At 38.5% G+C, this 22994-nt stretch overlaps 1 protein-coding gene across 1 annotated transcript in view; it reads right to left on the bottom strand.

The window, feature by feature from the left end:
• The window catches only part of LOC147167000 (histone deacetylase 7-like), a 41291-nt gene extending 19091 nt beyond the window's left edge, over positions 1–22200 (bottom strand). Inside the window, exons 1-12 of the mRNA XM_086087916.1 lie at positions 21964–22200; positions 6772–6953; positions 6560–6647; positions 5882–5996; positions 5728–5804; positions 4881–4994; positions 3654–3745; positions 3366–3464; positions 3062–3215; positions 2205–2449; positions 1905–2099; positions 576–765 (exon numbers count right to left, since the gene is read on the bottom strand). Of these exons, the coding sequence (XP_085944042.1) occupies positions 576–765; positions 1905–2099; positions 2205–2449; positions 3062–3215; positions 3366–3464; positions 3654–3745; positions 4881–4994; positions 5728–5804; positions 5882–5996; positions 6560–6647; positions 6772–6903 (1501 nt within the window). The 5' untranslated portion in view covers positions 6904–6953; positions 21964–22200. The remainder of the gene's footprint in view (positions 1–575; positions 766–1904; positions 2100–2204; positions 2450–3061; positions 3216–3365; positions 3465–3653; positions 3746–4880; positions 4995–5727; positions 5805–5881; positions 5997–6559; positions 6648–6771; positions 6954–21963) is intronic.
• Between the last annotated feature and the right edge of the window lie 794 nt (positions 22201–22994).

Raw genomic sequence — 22994 nt, 5'->3', positions numbered from 1 at the left:
CACTTGTGAGTAAAAGCGACCAACTACTTCAATTTTGTCGTGATTCTATCCCAAATCTCTCGTGTCTGATCGCTTTGTATTTGTTGCAGTTACAGCGGGGTCATAAAAGCCAAATAAATGCCAGTTGCAGTTCACAGACTCCACAGGGTTGGATTTCTAGCATGTCAGCATGGTGAGTGCTTCCACCTTCCCATTGACCGCAAACCCGCACTAGTTCCTCGCCAAAGCCACTTCAATGCACATGTGCAAGTCAGAGGACAATAAACATGGCACAGGCCAGTTGGACTTGCTGTGAGGTAGCTTAATTCTCAGAGTTTTGGCAGCAGAACATTAACAGCCTTGAAACAAAACCACCATTCAAGAGTTTTTAGCTGGGAAGTGTTTTAGAGGTGTTGAATCTGTCAATGGTCATTTTTTAAACATTAAATCATGGTGCAGAAGAACTGCTATACTCGAATTGGTATCGGTCTGGAAAAAAAAGTGGCATCAAACATTCCCACTCAAATGGAAATATTAACAGGCAGAGAAAGAAAAAATGGTGTTGTTTTGTTTTGCTTTCTTTCCGTGCAACTCACCAGTGGTGAAGCGGAGCTTGACATCGTGGGCAGGACTGGACAGAGAAACAGGCACGCTCGTGGATCCATTCGGAGGCAGGGTGGTGGAGGCTGGAGAGGACTGGGTTCGGACCAAAGGCTGGTGAGGCCACATCAGGATGGTCACGTTAGGCGAGTCCATGTGAAACGCTGATCGATGGACCAACTGCCTCTGTGATTCCCACGTGAAGCATTCAAAAGAGAAGCATAGAACGGCAGCATATGTGAAAGATAAAATATTAAATCAAATTCCACTCCCCCGTATCCTACAACTACTTTTGACAATTAAGGTGTGCCTGTTGAAAATGTGTCTAAATTGATTTACAGCTGTTTTTAAGGCTACAGCGCCCCCTTCTGTTCAAACAAATGTTCAAGGAGGTACAGTATATTCAGTTGAAAGATTTGTCCATCCTTTGCTTTGTATTTTCTTTATCAATTTCTGGAGAAATTGAGTGTAAAGGTTGAGAGGCTAAATGAAAAATTTTGGAATGATTTAGAATGATAGTGAATGACATTAAAATATATATACAATGACCTGGAATGAGCTGAAAAAGTTGAAATTTTAATAGTTGGAATAGATTTTTAAAAAAAGGAAAATTAATGTTTGACTTTTATTTTCAAAAAAAAAAAAAAATCTGGTCAAGGGATAAGCTTGACAGTTTAAAGTTGGAATGGTTTGACTTAGAAAATAGAAAAATCTTAATTTTTGGCTTTTATTTTAAAATTTTGAACATTTTCTTGCTGTTGAGATAAGATGAACATTTAAAACTGAAACAGCTGTAATTGGTCAAAAATGTAGAAATTAGAGGAGAAAATAGACAATTCTTAATTTTTGGCTTTTATATTAAAATTTTGAAAAAAAATTGCTGTTGAGATAAGCTGAACATCTTAAAACTGTAACAGCTGCAATCGGTCAAAAAATGAGATAAGAGGAGAAAAAAATTATTATTTTTTACTTTTTTGGCATTTACTTTGAACTTTTGAAAAAAAATGCAGTACAGATAAGATGAACTGTATCAAAAAAGTCAAAAATGTAGAAATTATACGAGCAAAAGGGGGGCTTTTATTTAAAAATGTTAAAGTTAGTGATGTAGATTACCATAATGTGTAAAGGCTCAACACTCACACAATTAAAATTCAATGTCAAGTATTCCTCCTGAATGTTTAAGGCAGCGAGCATATAATGCTTGTTGCTCTATTTAGTACCTACAGCATTTCAAGCATTTGAAGAAAAAAATCTCATAATCTCGCACCCCAACGATGAGGCACAGCAAACACAAAACAATGTTCTGCACTATACGTGGATTTTACCTGACCGATGGAATGTGAGGTCTCAATCAGGCTTTCCCGTGATGACGTCGTGGACTCTGTGTCATTAACGGAGTCAGTGCTGGCAGAGCTCTGTCTCCTGCGATAGCTGTCCTCACAAACCGAGCCCGGTTCAGAGCCGCACACGGACCCGGACTCAGATCCGATTTCCTCTAGGTCCATGTCTTCTGATGGGATCTGAGTCAGATGAGGATTATTAATGGTATTATGAAATTTACATTCCTCGTGTCAAATCATAACATTGAGTGTGACATGCATGCGTGTGCATCTGTAACCGCTCACCTTCCTGAGGAGCGAATTCAACTTAAACCTCTCCAGCCCACTCTTGTGACATTGCTGAGGCAGCTGGTGCTGAGTGTGACAGTGCAGGCTGGCATGCAGAGGAAGGGGCGAGTGGCTGTAGGGCGGAGGTTCTGAGCGTGTTCGCTCCAAGGGTTTGTGGGAGGAAAAGATGGTGAGGCCTTCCTTTCGTGTAGGGGAGGACAAGTGAGGTCGCCGTTGCAGAGCAGGTGGACTCAAACCTTGATCTGTGAATATTGTGCAATAATAAAACAAGGAGGGGCAAAAAAAATAGATTGGAAAATTTGTTAATGATGAAATTGCAGAATTCAGTTACAATAATGAATTTGTATTAAAGAAAATAAGACATCTAAAAAAAAGCTCACAGTATTGTATAGTGCTGAAGAATGTAATGCAGTAATACACAATGGCCACTAGGAGGAGCCCTTGTTTTTATTATGATACAGTAGATTGTAGTTTATAATAGTACAATGCAGCACTAAAAACTTTTTTTTTTAATTATGTACATTAAAAAAACGTAACTTAAATTAATTTAATGCAATTGATCTCTTGTAGCTACAAGTTCTAGACAAAAGAACTGGCCTGCAATAATTACTTCCATAGTTTCCATTTTTTAAATCTTTGCTCAAGGTGGTCATGGAGACTAATTAGCGAGCGAAATGCTTTTACATTCTCATTTCTTTTTCAAATAACAATGGGAAAAATGCAATCAATAAACCACGCCCCTTATGTGTATGTGTGCATGTCAGAGTGAATGTGTGTTACATGATATCTGAAGATTGCCAAATGTTGAGCTCTTTGTTGCAATAGACAAACTATTTAAGTCATTGATTACTCACAAGAGATGACTTGCGAGTGTACAAGCCCAGTATGCGGTTCCAGTAAGAATACAGGCTGCAGGCTGTGAGCCTGAGATGGAAAACTTCCATCGAGAGGTAAATAGACTTGAGACAGAGCGGATACTGCCAGAGTCCTGGCTACTCGCAGGTCAACCTGGATATGCAAAAAAACACACACAAAAAACAGAATCTGCTTTTATTCTTAAGAAAACATTCTTAACGCATGCATCTGGCAACAAGACGAAGCACATTTGACAGTTGGCCTTGTTTGCAATTCAATGTTCAATCAGTTGGTCAGTCTCACCTGTGCAGGAAGCCCTGCAGTGATGTTGGGCCTGGCAGTCGGGTTGGCGGGCAGAGTGAAATTGGCCAATCGACCCTCCTTCAGCAGAAGCCTTTGTGCCTGAATCATAAGAACAAATCGATTGCAAAGTGCCTGACGAATGATCACACAAATATGTTCATTTTGATCAGTAGAATAGTTACAAAATGCAGTACATTCATGCTACAAGTACTTTGATACCATATTATTTAGTAGCTCTAACTATACATACACATACTCAGATCATTTGGAGCAATTTACTGTTGGTACCTCTTGAGCAAGTGAGAGGCCTCCATTGTCTGAATGCAGGCTGTCATTGGGAGAGCTACGATCTGATGCTGGGGTGCTGCTGGGAGAAGAGTCTGGAAGACAGAATTCATATGTTAACTCAGTGTCTGATCTCTCACTAAATTTGCTAAGACCCACATTGGAAATATACTTAAACATCAAATGTTGTGTGATAGATTAAAGTCACTGGTTGCGGGGCGGTAAATGGTTGTTTGTCTATGCAGTAGTGCGCCATGACAGACTGGCCACCAGTACTTGAACCTCACCCGAGGTCAGCTGGAATAGACCCCGACCCATGACCATAGATATAAACAGTAGATGTCTTATGACGTAATCAGCAACGTCAACATTGGTCGGCCATTTTAGGACAGGCTGTGCTATAGTTGACGGATTTAAAAACGGATTGATTTATTACCAACCTTATTAACGTGGCTATGATTCAGGCAGAATTTTTTGTTTTTGTTTTTTTAAAACGCGAAATAGTTGTTCGTATCAACTCTTGTGTCATATCTAACAACAAAAATGAAAATCAGTTGAGCATTTTGGGACATTTGAACGATCTACAGTTATTTTAAGGTACGTGCTCCATTGACTGTAATGTTAAGAATGATGGAGCAGCCCTGTCCCAAGATGGCCGTCCTGCGCTCACGTTTCTTGACATTGGCGCACAGTGCAGGCGAGACATCTGGTGTTTATATCTATGCCCATGGCCCTCAACAGGATGAAGTGGTACAGAAGATGAATGGATAAAATAGCAAGACATTTTCAAAACCTTTTTAATTAGAGAAGCAAGTAAACTTTTTTGGAAAATGTTTTGTTTTTATTCCAAATCTGGCCTTGTTTTTTTTCTGTACCACATCAGATTTTAATAATAATAATAATAATAATAAATGTATTTATTTATTTACTTATTTATTTATTTACAGTAATATTTATAAATTAAAGGTTGGGTTTTGCTTTTATAGGTCAAATTAAATTAAATAAAAAACACAGAAATATCACAAAAAAAAAAACTTGATATGCTAGAAAAAAGTCAAGATTTTTTTTTTAAATCCGTGTTAAAAATATATTTAGGCCATCTCTGATGACAATTTGCTGTTGGCCAGTGTAGTCTTTTAGTGCAATAGTGTACAAAAACGAAGTACTGCACGAAAAAGAAAAGATCACTTGAGAATAAAAGCAAGAAGCGTCTGACTGCAAATACTCTACCAAGAGTTTCTGTCCTGTGCTTGACAGCAGGAGGGGCACTGATCTTTCTCTGCAATGGGTTTGGTCTTGTGCTGATGAGCTTCTTTAACTTCCACTTCAATGTTGGCTCAGACACTGCATGCAAACAAAAAAAACTGAAATAAACACACAAGGAAACACGTGCACAACACAACTCTCGCATGCATGCGTATATATTTAGCCCACGAATTGCAGCCTAAAGAAACAGAAATGAAAGACGTAGCAAGACTACAGACACGCACAAAGTAAAGCTTGTAACTTAAATGTTATATTGTTTTTAACCATCTTAGGTGGGGCAAAGAAAAATATCTGAATCATGTCAAGAGCATACAATATTTAGTTGGCTGAGAATCCAATATACTCCACCCCACGAAAAACATTTTAAAAAACAGTATCTGGTTCTGAAAAGATGCAAGGCTGCTTTGTATTGTTATTCGGTCATGAACAAGATTTGGAATAAATAGTGCTTAGTGTGCTTTCAGACGTGTGCAAGAGGCTCTAACCACTCCTCCTGTCATTCTCACGGTGAGACAAACCTGCTCTGGATTCTCACACAGTTCATTTTACACATACCTAAGTCAATGTTATGTAACTCTTTTGGTCTTTGTGTCTCACTGTCACTCTTGTTTTTATGACTTGGGAGATTTTGCTCTCTCTCTTTTTCTCTTTCTGGCCCTGCAGGCATGACATTTCACGGCCTTTATCCTTACTTTGATCACTTTTGCATTCTCTTGTTGTTGGTTGACAAAATACAAAGACAGCTCAAATGGAAAATCACTCGTCGCTGTTTTCACCTGAAGGTGTGAACAAAAGAGGAACAATACCTCACCTGTTCTCCGCAGCTCCTTACGCTGGATGTCACTGGGTGACGGCTGAGACTTTGGGGACATGTCTGGAAGTGGGTGCCTTGGTAACCGAAACAAATTCAGTTAAAAAAAATATATGCAGTAATAGGACTTTGTTTTGTTTTTGTTATGACAAACCCGTATCCTGGTGTAGGACTGCCATGTTTGGGGCTGACCCTGTCATGGGTGGGCTGGCTCTTCATAATTATGTGCTCTCTGAGTTTCTGTTTCACCAGTGGACTGGCTACAGCACCTGCAGGTCGACAGCACCACAACATTAAGACGTCGGAATGAGGAGTGCACCACCTGACCCATGGAACTGTAACATGGGTGTCTTCCATTAGTCCGGTTTAAATCAAGCTCTTCTGCTAATACTACTACTATATTACATATTTTTCTCTCTTTGAACTTCTGCACTCTTCAAAATTGTACCGCCAGGTCAACCAGACTCCTCGCTCTGCCACGCTTCTCCACTACGCAGCATTACAAGTAAAATGGACAAATCGAGTACAATCTGCAATGTTTCTTCCGAACAATGACGCAAGCGGTAACATGTACGAATGGCAGCGTCAAAAGTTGTCTTCCTGTATGGGGTACAGCTCGAGGTGTTTCCTGAAACAATCCGGCTGGTTTGATGTCGGTTTTTGCATTTACGTAATTTCCTTAGAATCGGACAGCAAAATGGTTACAGGACTGCTGGAAATCCCCTTTTTATTGAAACGTACAGAGATCTATGACTCAGATAAAGAAAATGTCAACAATCTTACCAGAATTGAATAGAACACTCTGGATAAATATTGTGCATGAGATACTCACTTTGTTCATTTTTACTCTTTCGTATTAGCTGCTGTAGCTCTTCTTGCTTCTCAGCCTCCATCTCTCTTTGCCTTTGTTCAGTGTTATACTGAAAGAAGGAGAATGATGAAACCAACTATGCAAATTCACAATTTGACTCCAGCACCAATGAGTGGTCCATGAAAAACAATACCACTCCATAACAATAATGAGGTTTGTGCGTTTGTACATACCTGCAACTGTTGGTAAGGAAACTGGGAGCAGGGCTGAGAGTTAAAGGCTCCCAGGAATAAGGACCGGTGGGGGGCAAGCATAGCCGAATCTTGGCCTGGATGAACCAATCTCTGGGAGACGCTTAGGTCCATGGACTGCTCCCCACTTTTGGGTAGTGAAGGACCTTTGTTGATGGCATCCACTGTGGAATGGAACAGAAAGAATAAGACATTATTATTATTATGTATTTATTTACTTATGGGCAAACAAGTGCATGTAGACTTAGAGCATCAGACTAAATCGGCTTTAAAACGGGCCATTTGTGGTCTGCAGGATATTTTGTGGCTCCTTAAGGTGAACATGATTAACTTGTGACCGAAAAAGATAGGCATCATCAATCGATTAATTAATCACAAAGAAATATGTTAATTAAGCAGAATTGATCATTTTGAGTCTTAAAGCAATTGTGGCAAAGTGAAGAGCACTACTTGGCTGCAACCACAAGTGTTTTAAAAGGGGAAGGAGCAACATGACATCAACTATGGGAAGTTGAGTGAGTTACATGGAAGCAGGAAATGTACCGAGCCTATACGCCTGGCGCCTGCATTTGACTGCAACTGACAATATTGCTCAATATTTCTCATAAGACAGACAATCTTTTTACTGATATACAACAGTGGGACATATTCTATTGTTGAAATTAAAATGAGTACAAAAAAGATGCTCTACATACTGAATTCAAACAAAAGAAAAAGCATTCTTTTTCTCAAGGTGGACACCTGTGAATGAACTATAATGATACAACTGCAGGTAAGTCAGCTCTGTGAACCACAACACTACCAATGGACAACACTAGCAAGCAAAAATCCAAAGGTTCCAGTGCATATTGCTCCTCGCAGCATTTTGTTTCAGAGTCACATGCAGATCCATTTGGGCCCAGTTCCCAAAAGTCAGACTGACTCACAGTGAAATAATCATCTGTGTGAGGGTGTTTCGCGTGTGCAAAAGTCCCTCACACGCTGCTTGCACGCAGCAGAATAATAAAGGGAGTTAATGAGACCAATAGGATTTACAATACATGCTAATGCGCATTTAAGCATTGTGGTTTCACTTCTGCTCTTGTGATGGACAGCGTTCACATAAGCAACGTTAGTGTAGTGAGAAAAATTGTGGGGAATTTATTTCTATCATTTGAATCTGTGAGGAATTTAATCAATAATAAAAAGATGGTTGTCACATCTGCCTCGAATTCAAAAGATTTCCGTTTCATATTACAACCTCGGCCTTTCTGTGCATGCTTTCCCCGTGTTTCCAATAATGTACTGTATGTTTGAATAATGACCGTTCAGGTTGTAGCCCGCCTCTTATTTGCTGAACACGATAAGCGGGAGAAAATAAATGGATAAAAAGATCAAAGATCATCTCATCTAAAATCACTGACTGTAATAATAGCTTGTTACGCAACACAAGGTCAATAGTCATGTGGTGTACAAGGAAATAATGTAATAATAGAAACAAATAGGCCAAGTCATTAGCGTAGGCGGGGTAGCAGGATTAACCTGCATGAACGCATGTAATCTTTTTTTTTTTTTAATGTTCCAGGTAAGTGGTTCTCAATTGTTTTCTGTTACATCCCTCAGTAAGAAGAAACCATTTCATGCCCACCAAACTCTTCTACAGATAGCATGATTTGTCTATAAAATTGTTATAAGTTCACCTCTGCATAGCATTTATTAACGTTAAGGAAATAATTATATGAATCAAATTATAACAAATAATAACTTTCCTTTTCATTCTTGTTAAATATTTTTCCATTGTGTCTTTTTAAGAGTCTGTTTATTGCTCTACCGAGCGTGATTAAAAACAAAAACAACCTAAAACTATTACTCACGGGGCATACTCTGACAATGAGAGCGCCACTGCCACCTACAGTAGCGGATGTTCAATGACACTTTATTGCAAGAGAGTACGAGAGAGAGAGGGAGAGGGAGAGAGAGGGAAGCTTGACTTCATTTTTTTATTTAAAATCATGCTACAAAGAAGTACTTCATACATAAATCGGTTTCCCTTTAAATTAGCATTTATAAACATTGAATTAATTTCTGTTTAAACACTGTTTTTGAAGAAAATAAATAAATGAATAAATAAAAAGAAAGAAAGAAAGAAAACACTGGAAAGTCCTTTTTTCTATTCAAATTCAGTCAACGGGGTATAAATTCAACACTGCAGTATGTGTATTGGAGTTTTTGTTGTTGTTTTGTTTTACAGTTTGGTATGGTATGCAGTTTGAAATCACTGCAAACGGCAGTTAAAATAATATAGATGAGACAAAATACCATTATTTTTGCCATGATTAAATCTTTAAGCGATTTATGAATAATCATAACGGTATCTAGAAATGATCTGTGCGAGTAGTTTCTCTCTCTTCTCATTTTGAGCATTGTGGTGCTAAAAATAAACAGGAGACAAACTTCTGGTTTCTGTAATGGCATATTTGTTTCACAACCATCCATCCTCTTTCTGCACGCCACACACACGCATACACAGACACATGCGCACTTCCTGTATCTAAAGTTAGTCTGCACCATAACATCCTCTTGGTCCATTTAGGCAAGCAGAAGCTGCTATTTTGGTTGAATAGATTTACTGGCGCATTCATTGCTGCATCTTGAGAGTGCAGATGTCTGTCAGCTGTATTTATATCCACATTGTGGCCTACAAATTTGGCTTTGTTTATTGTTGGGTTGAAGCAAATGCCACTGTGTTATTGGATGGAGTTCAGTCAGTAAGTCACGCTTTAAGGATAAGTGTGAGTTACTATTTGTGTGCATACAGTCTGGCACTGTACAACACTCGAGGTTTGAACCTGCTTGGATTAGCAACCCCGTAGTAAGTTTGTATGAGTGATATGACAGAAGCACACCCATTTAGGTCTCAAGCGGTTTGGCATCGCAGTTTGCGTGTCAAAATTTTCATTTTGTGCCTCAAATAGCAAAACCTGAGAATCACAGATTTTGAAATTGTTCCGTACCGCACAAAAAGCTGGGCTATAGGTACGCATGTTGACACACTTACATTACCTACGTAAGGGACGATGGCCATCGAGGCAAGTTTTTTGCTACTTATGCCTCAACCGGCTAGCTAGCAACAAGCTTTGCTGGCTACTAGGGTGGCTAAACACAAGCAGACACGCTGCTGAGTTAGTCATCATCACCACACTTTCTTCTCGCAAAGGGATAATGAGGAAACTTGGAGAAGCCATGCTAATTGTTAAGCTAACATGAGTCTGACACAGCTAGCACATATTTAACAACTGAATTAAGGGCTCCACTTTTCACAAATGTCTGACTCTGGCTGGAACCACGTTAACATGGAGAACATCCAACTTTGAACAAGAAAATAACTGGCAAGTTAATGAGGGAAAATATACTCGCTAAACTGAACTGGAAATGGAAATTAATTACGGTATGATACATGGTCTCAAATTACATATCAGTAGATCATAGGGCTGTGCAACTCAATTACAATTATTACACTCCACAATTCCAAAATCAGCATAATCATCCCAAAAAAAAGATTATTAATACAAATTTTTAGTTGTTTGAGTTGTTTAAATTGATACATTTTCCCCTTTAAAAATAAAAATACAATTAAAATAACTAATTTAATAACATTTCTTTCATCCAAAAGGAACTTGCATAATTATAGTGTTTCAAATAACTTTATTTGTCTTAATAACTATTATGTTTAAACATTTTCTTGTTTTGTACTAAAAAATAAATGATTGTCCTAATTGTGATTTCAATTATTACTAAAATAATGTGATTAATATTTTCATCAAAATTGAGCAGCCCTAGTAGATCATATATTTGTTTATTTTTTTAAATCCATTTTGCTTTGCATTTATGCAAGAAAATACAGTTTGCTTTTTTTTCCTAGGAGAAGAAAAAACAAGAAAATACACAAGGTGAATTTAAGAAATAAAAACTCTTGTTAAAAAAGAAAAACAATTGTTCATTCAATTGCTTCTAAAAGCTTTGTTTCAGGATTAACGTGTAAATAAATAAATTGATTAATGAATAATATGCCCTACTAAATTAGAAAGTTGCTTCTCAAATGAGGGCATTGAGTTGGATGCATTTCATTGGTGCATCTGCAGATTTTACTACCCTTTCATTTGGTGATCTGACACCTTGGGCGAAAAGCAGATTTGACGTTGAATTGAGTGTCAGTCATCATATACAGTCAACCAACCATCCACATCATCACTGAGGGGGAATTAAACCCACTTGGCCTGCACAAAAGTCAGCGGAATGTAACCACTTCATCATCAGTGACCTCATGCATCTTCTTATAAGTCACGGAAAGAGCTCAATCCAAATCATCAGCCGTCTAAAAACGAAGTAACCGTTATATTTGAAACAGATTCTGCAGAAGACTTCCACAAACCTACAGCCACGATAATCATAACCATACTCCCAAATGACTACAGTTCTTGCCTCTTATTGACTTGTGAAAGTTGACCTGCGTCACCATAGTGCCCACTTTTAGCAGTTCCTCCTACTTGCCACCAATTCCTCCGTTTCCCGCCCACCCCTCTACTCTTACGTTGAGAGGAATGCACAGCTGTCGGGGACATTCTGTCCCTCTGCTTCCGAGCAGCTGGAGTATCAATCTCCAAATGTGTGCATCCATACGTGTGTGTGTGTGTGTGTGTGTCCACCCTATGCCTGCCAAGATATTAATAGCTTGCAGTTGCTTCTTTTGAGTGTACACAGCAGGTCTTTGTGTTTGCATATGTAGGATTGGTGAGTGCGACAGTTGAAGGTGCATGTGCGCGAGCAATGCTGTACGTCAGTGTATTAATAGTGCCCTTAATAGAAGCCCTTTGTTTCTTTTGAAGGGACCAGTCTATTGCCGATTATTTTTAGCGTCACCTGTTGCTGCGCACACGTCGCAGAGTGCAATCATGCAAGTGTGTGTGGTGACGTATTAATAGCAGTAGGCAGTGCATTTGTTGTTATGGGATCAAGTGCATTAAAAAAAGCAAACGCCCCTACAAGTGTTTGTATTGTTTGTGTGAATTTTAGCCACACAGTTTGATGATTACTTTCTTCTGTCTATTTTTTCCACGTTTGACCTTTTTCACAAACAATGATCTAAATAGGCCTATGTGATTTTCTCAATCTACTGGAGATTAAGACGAATCAAGCACAAAAAAGAAAAGTTGGATGAATATGTGCAATATGAATTCACGTCAAAGCAAAAGCGAAGTTAACTTTTTCTTTTCATAGCTCAAATGCTGTGTGCGGTCTTGCACAGTCCCTGCCACGTTCTTCAACTGACATGAGTCACAAGTCTCCTGATTTTCTGTCCCTGAGGCTGTGCAGGGTAAGCAAGGTAAGCTTCTGTCAGCTAGTGTGAGCGTGATACAATGTCACAAGCTAGCAGGATTTAGTAGGATTTAAATTGATTGTTCACAACACAGACAGACTGTCGATTGTTAAAAGAGTATCCTTATTTTTACCACGTCATCCTCGGCGGATGTGCTGTTTACACGAGACTGTTTTTGGTTGAAAACAGATGAAAACTGTTATTTGGGATATTTGTTTGCATAAGAGCATTTATAGAACCTGAAAACACAAACTAGTAAACCAGACTTGCATAAAATTAGGGATGAGTATAGTCACCGATACCGATACTAGTTACCAATACCACTAATAGATAAAATTCCTTCCCCAAAAATGACAGATCATTTTAAAAGAGAGACCTATAAATCCCAATATAGTATATTTCCTTTCCTTCTATTTATCTAATTTCAAATTTCTAATTCCTGATTGTAAAACGGTCACTAGAGGGTGATTGTTCGTCACGAGTACCGATTAAAATAAGGCTGGTATCGGCCCATCCCTACATAAAATATTCTAAAATTATTGCAGGTGAGAGATGAGACTGGGCAGGTGCGAGTGTGTCATAACCAAAACAAACATGGCAGATCACAACATGGGTGTAGTGTTTGCGTTCATTTACAGCAATGTCGCATCTTGTGGAGAAACATTTACACAGTATGCCTACAAAGTGTTTTAGAGTTTGACAGCGTTGGCAGCTGTACGTGAAACATTTGAAATGTAAAAAAAAAATATATATATACATATATATATATATTATATATATATATATATCCATATATTACTATTTTGTTGCTTCAAAGTACGTCTTGACTTTTACAAGTTTGGCACTGAGATTAAAATGCATTTTACCTGTATGGATTTTCATACTAGGTCACTAGGTCAATTATCACTAGGTTAATTTACCGGTAGTTTTGGCTGTTAAAAAAAAAAGAAGAAAAAAAAAGCTGCTGACTTTGTTTGAATTGAGTTGTTATTGCTCATTCTTCTCATTTTGTTTCCCGCACACAATACACAAGTAGTCCTATTTCTGTGTATTGAGGAGTGTATCACAGTCATATGAGTTGAAATCTTAAATCAGGAACAGGAAATGTGATATAGGGCTGTGGCCTGTCCAGAACACTGTGCTTATTGACAGCACACTGCTGCGGATTACATTGGCAAACACTGGACACTTGTAAAAGTTCTTTCCTGGGAAAAGGTTGCAATAAATCGCACACCACAAATGGATACCTTGCAATGACTATCTGAGGTTTACAGTTGGCTTAACTTTACTATCAAGTATTTACCAGTTCACGTGACAAATACATTTGGAATAGGTGAATGTGTGGAATATTGTCAGGTGGTCGGTCTCAAAGAATTACAACTAGAGGATGACACAGGAAGTGGTGCATTTAGTTTCAGTAAAGATAAGCAGAAATGCAGTTGAAGATTGTCTTGTCGTTGATAGAACTGTGACAAGTAACATGCCTGATTTATCCATTTCATGTCAAATAGCCTTCAAAATCAGTAAGTCTCTTACATAGATCAAGTCGATTACATTTTTTTTCCTGATTCCTGAGAAGAACTGATAAATACAATCACTTCTTGTAATGGCTAAATTAAGAGATTAATCTCCCTTTGGCGGTGAAAATCATGCCATGAGGATATTGCGAAGGATATGCAGCATCTGCCATTCATTAGTCCAACTTGAGTGGCTTGTGGGATAACAGGAATTATTTCATTCTACCCACCAAATACAAATAATTATAAACAACTGCAAGAGGCATGTATTTTAACTGAAAACTCTTATTTTTTGTGTAAGGTGTAAATGTGAGTCTATAATATTGCTGTTGTGTTTTTTTTTTTGCTGTTCTCTCTCCGACTATCCTCTCTCAAATCTCATTTGGTCCAACTGAGTTTCCACTAAATATGCATCGCAGTACAAACCACCATCACAAAACTCCTCTATTGCACATAAAAATTGTTCCGGCATAAAGGACAAAGGTGGCAAATTCTGGTCCAGAAAGTAAAAACCTTGCCACAGTTTGGCTTTAGTTCCAGCTAGCTAGCTAGCTCCCTAGCAGGTAACCGAGCACCCGAGGAGCTAGCTAGGGCTAAAGCCAAACTGTGCCAGGGTTTTTACTTTCTGGACCTGGATTTGCCACCGCTGATAAAGGAGAAGAAGAAAAAAGAAGAAGGACAGTGATCCACTACTTCCATCACTGATGACGCCATTGACAAACACTAAAACGCTGTTTTATCTGATGTGCTAATGCCAATTTCTAAGAAACAACCCTTGAGGCTACCACAACTTGTAAAGTTAAAAGGACAACAGTTCAGGTAAGGTGACACCCTCCGTGTTGAATAAAAAGACTGGTTATTATTCGTGTCCAGCCTTTCACACACACGCTGGCAGATACTGTATCAAGTCATTCAAAGGACTAATGACATCTTCTATTAATGAGAGATAAACAGAGGAACACATGATCTGAGAAACTTGAGAGGCAACAGAAAGCAGGCCGTGGTGTCAAATCCTTGGACAAGCACAACACGAAACGAATGCAAGTCGAATCCCTGTAATAGCACCCAAACCATGACCTCATCCATCCAAAGAGGGACACAACATAGCAAATATTCCATCAAGTGTTGCTAAGTGGGTGTGGATTTCTTCATGCATGTTAGCGTGCATCAATACTATGCACATGTGTGCGAATTTTCATTCTAAGGGGCTTATTGAGTGTGACGTGAAAGCTTTTGTCATATTAATGTAAATACATTCAACGCAGCTGACTTTCTGACATCACACAACCAAACATCTGTTGCCTAGCACAAAACATTCCAATTTTATTAAGGGTCCAACAAGGAGGGGGGAACGTCACAGTCACAGTATTTGTGATTTTTGTCATCTCGCATTCAAATTATAGTAAGTAATGTTTAATATATACAGTACATACATGGTGTACTTTTCTTTCTTCCTTCCCTCCTTCCATTCTTCCATCACTGAATGTTTTTCTACTTTCCTTTCTTCCTATCTTTACTCATTTTCCCCTTCAACGTCCACTCTTTCATCCATCAGGTTTTTTATTTTCTCTGCTTAATTCTAAATGTTGCCTTCTTTTTCCGTCACATCTGTTATTTATTCATTCACCCTTTCCTCCTTCCTTCGAGCAGCTAGCCTTAAACTTGCTTTTCTATCTTCCTTCCTTATCTCCTTCCACCTCAGACCTGCTCGTTTCCTCTTTCCTTTCTTCCCTCCGACCTTCCTTTCTACTTTCCCTCCTTCGTTCCCCTTCCTTCCTTCCTTCCTTCCCTCCAACCAGCTCCTTTGTTAAAAATCACTTCTCTGCTTTCCTTCCTTACTTTAATGCCTGTCCCATAAAGCGTGACGATTCACTTTTCAAAAGCTGTAAATATTTGCCATTATTCATGGTCAACTGTACCGTATCAGTTTATAAACATTTGGACAGAGATTAATTGTTGGTTCCGGTTCTGTGAAGTACCACAATGAATTTTAAATTAAAACGATTCAGATGCAGCTGAATACAGACTTTCAGCTTGACATCAGTGGGTTGAAGAAAAGATAGTAATTGGACAAATGAAATAATGCACATTTCTAATGTTTGGTTAAAAATCCTTTACCGTTTCTTCCTTTTTTTAATGTAGCTTGCACTTTTTTTGTTTTCGTTTTGTTTGTTGGTCTTTCTGTCTATAATGCAGCATTTCCAAGGAGGCAAAAGTTTATGCAGCTAAAGGATGGCTTGTTTCGCCTACATGGGGCTCCCCTCCAGTCTGCACAACAAAACTTTTCAAATGCAAGCACCACACCTCATAATGACGGGCGTATTTAAGGTTAAAGTCATATGTCACACAACAGAAACAAAACGAAGTATTAACCTGATTATCCATCCTCGTTGCTAAATAAACTGGTTGCTGTTCATTAACTGCCTTAACAGGTTAGTCCAACGCGGTTACTGCTAACTTGGGAGTCCAATTTAGTGACTAAATTGTTGTTAGAAACGCGTTCGCAGTCGCTAAACACTCGCATGCAGTCTCACCTTGAGTGTGACACCACTGGGAGGGCTTAAAGTGTGAGACTAGGCGTGCTCAAATTGCGTGGGAGCATTCTTTGTTTCAACATCTAGGCTACAATCTTAACTCATTAAAGTTGACAAACTCGTACTGTGTTTTTTTTTTTTTGTATAGTAACATCTGTCAAGAATACGTTATCCCTAGCATGCTGCCAAATAAGGTTGCCATTGCCAACAAAATAGAAACGCCTTTTTAGAATAATTAAGTGCACACCTACTTGGCAGGTTATGGTGTGTTCACAATGATGTCATTAGATTGGGTAAGTGTACTTTAGGAATTGTGCAGTCAGTGTATAATGAAAGCATTCCTCAAGCAGTGGAATTTGGTTACTCAACTGCAGTGTACAAGGCATTTAGTTGAAGGAATGCCTTTATTTGTACTAATGAGCGAGATTACTGCAGTCTTGTTCATTATGTCACACTATTTGTCACATAGCTTGATCCCATCTCTCTATATGAAATAAATAAGGGGGGGGGCACTCAATGGAGATGTTCTATTTGAGGTGAGGCGTTTATTTGCTTAAACAGGGTACACACACAGCTATAAATGGACTGGCTGTGTTGATTGTTTGTATAACGTGCTCCCTAATCATTTACACAGTAAAAATGACAAGGAGAAGAGTTTGCCACTGCAATGTAGTTAATTTCCAGATATGCTAACAGTTAGCATAGCTTGTTTTTACTACCACTCTGATCTCTTCTTTGTATTTTCAGGCCTTCTGGTACTTGCGACCAATCACAGCTCACATTTTACGTGTGTGTGCGTGTGTGTGTGTGTGTGTGTGTGTGTGTGTGTGTGTGTGTGTGTGTGTGTGTGTGTGTGCGTGCGTGCGTGCGTGCGTGCGTGCGTGCGTGCGCGTGCGTGCGTGCGTGTGTGCGTGTGTGTGTGTGTGTGTGTAAAGCACTTTGAGTTGTTTCGTTACATGATAAGGTGCAATATAAATAAAGCTGACTTGGCTTGACCTGTTTCCTGAAGCTGATCTGTGATTGGTTGTTACCTGAGCAACTGTGATGTCATTTTCAGTCGACAGCAAGTGGCAAAATGGCAGCCTTCTGATATTGGTGAAAACTGATGGATTTTGCTGCTTAACTCATATTCCACTAATGCATTATTAACCAGAATTTTGTATTTAGACTAGTGGGACTGCATAGAACATATTGTCAAGAAATTTTGGGGTCGGGTTGACTTCCCCTTTAACCCTAAGTGTTTCAACTGCAATTAGCTTAATGTAAACATTAACTATATATTAAAATGTAACATACCGCTATTGAACACACAGAGACAGACAAGATAGCTTCATTGCTTCCGTATATCGGTCACTGACGAATAAGTTTGCCTCATGATGCCCATTTTATGAATTATCATGTGGTGCAACCAAAAAGAAATAATCAATTTGGGACTTTTAATTTAAAATACATTCAACACAGGTGTTCTTATCATTCACAAGATAGTCATGAACACATGGGAGCAACTCAAAAAAGTTACTCTTTTAGCAACTGCTATGTAGTGGTCATATTTGGACATTATCTGGTATGACCTGGAAATATTCATATATATTTTTATGATCATTTTACTTGTGTGACGAGCTAGGTTGTTTGGTTTTTAGATGGCCACAAATGTTCACATCACTGTAACCCACAAACAATGGACGACAGTGAACTGAGCCCGTATTTGATTTCATTTGACCCAGACTGACCCCGAACATCATAAGATTAACCATTGTGCTGTTCAATTGCTTTACGGGGAAAATGATAGCTCGAGTTAGAAAACATCATTGTCTCATCAGCTCGTCCTTCCAGTCATGAGGTCGACTGTGGCCTGAAAAATTGGAGATAGCTTACACTGATAGATTACTGTATGTTCAAGTAAATTGAATTTCATGGCAATTCTTCCAAATTGAACGATAATTGTTAGACACTGAGCATGATCTTTTTCTGTCCTTTGGGTTTGGTAGCTGTTGATTTATGTGAACGCTAAAAGTGAAATATAAAGAATATGACCTCTTGGCATTGGTTTTGCTGATACTACAAATTTTGACTACAATGTTTTTCTTACCATATAGTTCGCTCCACTTGTTATGCCCCTTTAACTCATTCACTGCCATTGACGGCTATAGACGTCAAAAATTCATTGGAACTATTTCTATTAGTTTAACATTTTTTTCCACTTTTGTTAACAAGAGTATGAAAACCTAGAATTTTTGGGGGGATATGTAGAACAGATATAAAATCGTGGGTTAACTAGTGAAGTCATGCGACAAATTTTAATCGCCTGACACCCCTAATTTTTAATAATCTTTGCTTTTTTAAATCTTTTTTTTAAGAAGAAAAGATTAGTAAAAATTAGGGGCATCAGGTGATTAATTTTTTTAATTGTAATTAATCGCATGACTTCACTAGTTAACTCGCGATTAAAAAAATGATTATTAAAAATTAGGGGCATCAGGTGATAATTTTTTTTAAATTGTAATTAATCGCATGACTTTACTAGTTAACTCACGATTATTAACAAATCTGTTCTGAATGTGCAATAAACTATTTTTTCTAGGCTTTCATACTTTAACCATTAACAGAAGTGGAAACTATTTTTTAAAATTAATTAATTAAAATGAATTTTTGACGTCTATAGGCGTCAATGCCAGTGAATGAGTTAAATCAACAATATGGCTGACGCAATAATGCGTGTCAGGCTAATATTCCAACATATGAACTCGAAAATGGATTTGCCTCAGAAAGCGTGTGTAAATATTGAGAGAGGCTGTCTCAAAGCCTGAAACTAAAATAAATAAATGCCTCGAGGAATAAAAAATCTTATTGTTTTAAAACAGCACTTATTTTGATATGAAGCGAATTTTCAGACAGATAATCATTCAAGATACGGGTTCATGTCACGATTGCATCATCGGACTCTCCCCCAAGTCTCCCAAAGTTAATAATAGGTGTGTCCCAATATTTGTTCTCTTTTTTTAAGCCATTCAAATAGGCTGAGTTTGCAAATAAAGAGGAGAGAATAGACATATGGAACACGTGGTGGGAACGACTTCAAGGTGGAGTTCTGTGGCCAGTAGGGCTTACTCCTCTTCGAGTCACAGGAAGCCAGTAGGAATGGGAGGAATGCAGTCAGGCAATACGTTCATGGAGGGAGCAGCGCTTGAAGGGCAGATTGCCAGAAAGGGTAATAGAAGAGCAGTGAGTGGCTAATAGTAAGACATAGAACAATTAAGCATGCCTCCACAAATCATATTCTTAAAATAAACAGTTGGTGGTTGCCAGCAGAACAGGGCATAACTTATTTTTTTACCATGTGCAATAAATGTAAATGATATGTGACTGACTGCGTGGTGATGTTGAAGCATGAAGGTAGCAAAGGCTTCTCCCAGTGGTGGCTAGCCTCAAAAGCCTTTCCACGCCCAATGGCAAAACAAAATAAAGTAAGCGGTGGGGGGGGGAAGATAGCACTCGGCGCTCGTCGTGTTTCTCTGGAAACTGACTGTGAGGATGGAAAGAGTCACTTTTAGCTATGCACCTCTTTGAGTAGGTCAATGCATTGTGGCCTCTAAATCACTCAAATATCTGAACAAACATTTGATGGCATGCTAACCTATTTCATTGTAAAATTTAATGAATCTTGATTTAATCTAAAAAGCGGTCAAAGATCTACAAGGCAAATATGATGGAGAAAATCATATAACAGTGGCATATACACAACTGTACCACATTGAGGCTTGGATGATCGTGTAAACAGGGATGAGTGTGGAAAAGGTACAATTATATCTTTGACATTTAGGATATGTCCAAGTTTCCTTGACTGGACAGAAAAAAAAGATCCACAAATATTTAGTTCAATGGCTTCCACCATGACAAAATCCTTCTGACAGTCTATCCTTGTGCAATTACACCTCGCTTGGCAGTCACATTCAAATGAGATCAGATTCCTGCAGTGAAGCTTTTTTTCCACTAGGGGGTGGTACTTTAATATGTACCATTGTTATCATGATGTTTTACATGAACTACACAGATTTAGATTTGGGATTGTTTAAACCCGAAATCCTTCCATCTTTGTTTCATTACCATGGTCATGTGACTTCAGACTGCTATTATGAGGGATGTTCTCCAAACCAATGCATACTTAGAGACACTTGGTCCACCATCTACAGAGTTAATTGTACCCGTGTATAGTATTTCTAGTCTTCCAAAGAAAACTGACTGAAGAAGACGGTTAAATATGTGTTACATATTTGTGCATTGGGATACAGGGGTACGTACGCCTTTAAAACTAAAACACACTCGAACCCTTCCACTGGTGTTAAAGTGCCTTTCGCAAAATGCTTGTATGAGTCAGAGGTTATGCAGTTAAGGCAGTTGATGAGATATCTTAACCAGATTTGTTTTATTTTAATCAGTATTCATTAAAATTTGTAGTCACATTAAAATGTTGTGTTTCCGATACTGTGTTGATGGATGGGAAACTGATGTTGAGGCTGTCCTACGGCAAACATGGCAAGAAATCGAATACGGTCTTGAGATCTATTAAAGGAAGTTAAAAAAAAACTTGAATAAACACTCATTAAAATAAAATAAAACTAGTTAAAAATATCTCAGCAACTGCCTTTGTAATAAATTATTTTTAATTGTAAAGACACTTTACTAGTAAACAGAGGTTGGCATCATTCGTCAGGTCCTTGGGTACCCGTCCATCATCGTTGTCATTATTTTCAAGCCGAACCAAACTGTAATCGTCATTCTGTCAGTCCGTCATGCAATTTTAACCACGCTTTCGTCATCACTTTCTTTTGCACGAGGATCGACAGAGGTGGGCATTCTGTCATTCGCCAATAAAACTGAACAGAATGTCCATCTTGTAAATGCATCATTATACCGCCACTGTATTCAGTAGTTGAATAACCGTTAACCACAATAGATATATAGATACCTTGAAAAATATTGTTCAAAGAAAATATTCACTAATCCACGGTCAATTTGGCAAATAAAATCAAATGCCCATGAGTCTCATTACAGAAATGTCTCCAACTCATGTTGATACATTTCAACGCAGTTGGATTTCAAAAGCTCAAACGGTTTGTATTTTTATAGCTGTTATTATTATAATTCTGTTTTTGTCATTTGGTAGAGTTCCACCAGTTCATGGTGGTGATGCATCAAACCTCAGAACTATGATCAGTTATTCTTAGCATGTTATATGGCGGAAATTTGATTTAAAGCCAGGGGGGATGGCTTCCGTAAAAGATATATATTCATCTGGAAAAACAATATGCAGGATAACTCAATCCTGTTTTTAATGCTCCTTGCTTGAAAGATGAGGTATCTGGTGTTGAGACAACTACTTCCGTACTCCCAGCCTCTTTCCGGCCTTTAACTGTACAGCCTCCATGTTTTCATCTCTATATGTCTGTCTCCCTCAGCACTGCATTCAATGTTCTGTTTCTCTTTCTTTTTTTTTTGCAAACATTTGAGTGGACACTCTCTTGGGTGGGCGTCTCTGTTTCCAATTTTCTCCCCTTCCCCGTCCTAAAGGACATCACTTCCAAAACCAAACAAATACAACCAATACACAAAATGTTTTTCACAAAGTTTCTCACATCAGCAAAACTATGAGCCAAAACGTCCACTAATCACATTACAGAGCACAAACGATGGGCATAGGCAACATACTGGAGAATGAGCATATTTATGAGTTTAAAAACAAACAAAACAATTGTGTAAAATTTCCTACCAGCTTTGAGGTTCCTCAAGTCAAGTCAATCAGAGTGGCAGCAGTCTGTGTGAGAAGCCAGATCCCGCTTTGACAGGGGAGTGGTGCTGAAGTGACTCAACTGCCTCTCAAATGTCTCGCGCTTCGCCTTCATGTGAGCGCGACGAGCTCTTCTTCTCTCTCCTTTCGCCCTCTCTCGTCGTCTAATCACTCCCTTCAGCTCACTTTTTTCACAAGACGGCACAGTTGCTCTGACGTATCAACCTCCCGTAACTTGTTAGTGCCGCCCAGAAGCCGCACAGAGGTCGTGTGTTTCTGTTAGCGTGCGCGTGTGCGTGCGTGCGTGCGTGTGTTGTTGCGGAGCGTAACAGATTGTGCTTGTGTCTGACAGACAATAGCAGGAAGTGTTTATGTAGTACTCGCAAAGCACAGAGGATGGAACTATAGAAGCATTACCTGAGTTGAGAGTTTTTACAGTCATGTAAGAGTGCAGTATATCCAAATTAGGAATCGTCTTCAGTATGTAATGTTAACCAGAACATAATGAAGCAAAAATCCAATATCAATGTACTTATTTACGTCACTCAATGAGACTGAATTGAATGAGAAACTGTATATTACATTAGATGCAGATGTGGAAATAAAACCACACGTATCAATGAATAGTCTATACATAAACAGTTGAATGAAATACTATCAATTGATTGACTATATGATTAAATAAGATATAGACAACACAACAGTGACCACACTGAACGCTGCATTATCTTTGCAGATGTGCTGTTTAATCGTCTGGCCCACATTAACGGGGAAAGCTCGAGTTTGAAATATATCTAATTGAAAGAAGTGTTGGTTGTAATGTCCATAGTGTTTGAAAAAGGCACATCAAGTATTATACACAATGCCAAAACTGTTTTAGTTGTTTTTATTGTGGTGGAGATGCATTATCCAAGTAGAGATACTTTACAAACTGTTAACTGAGCATTCAACATGATTACTTGTACATGGCCACTTATTTACTTTTGAAAATTGCATTTCAGCCTAAGGGAAAT

Source organism: Leptonotus elevatus, chromosome 10 (genome assembly GCF_054856555.1).
Source record: "Leptonotus elevatus isolate MCC_2025b chromosome 10, RoL_Lele_1.0, whole genome shotgun sequence".
Classification (NCBI taxonomy): domain Eukaryota; kingdom Metazoa; phylum Chordata; class Actinopteri; order Syngnathiformes; family Syngnathidae; genus Leptonotus; species Leptonotus elevatus.
This window is presented reverse-complemented; position numbering and strand designations above follow the sequence as displayed.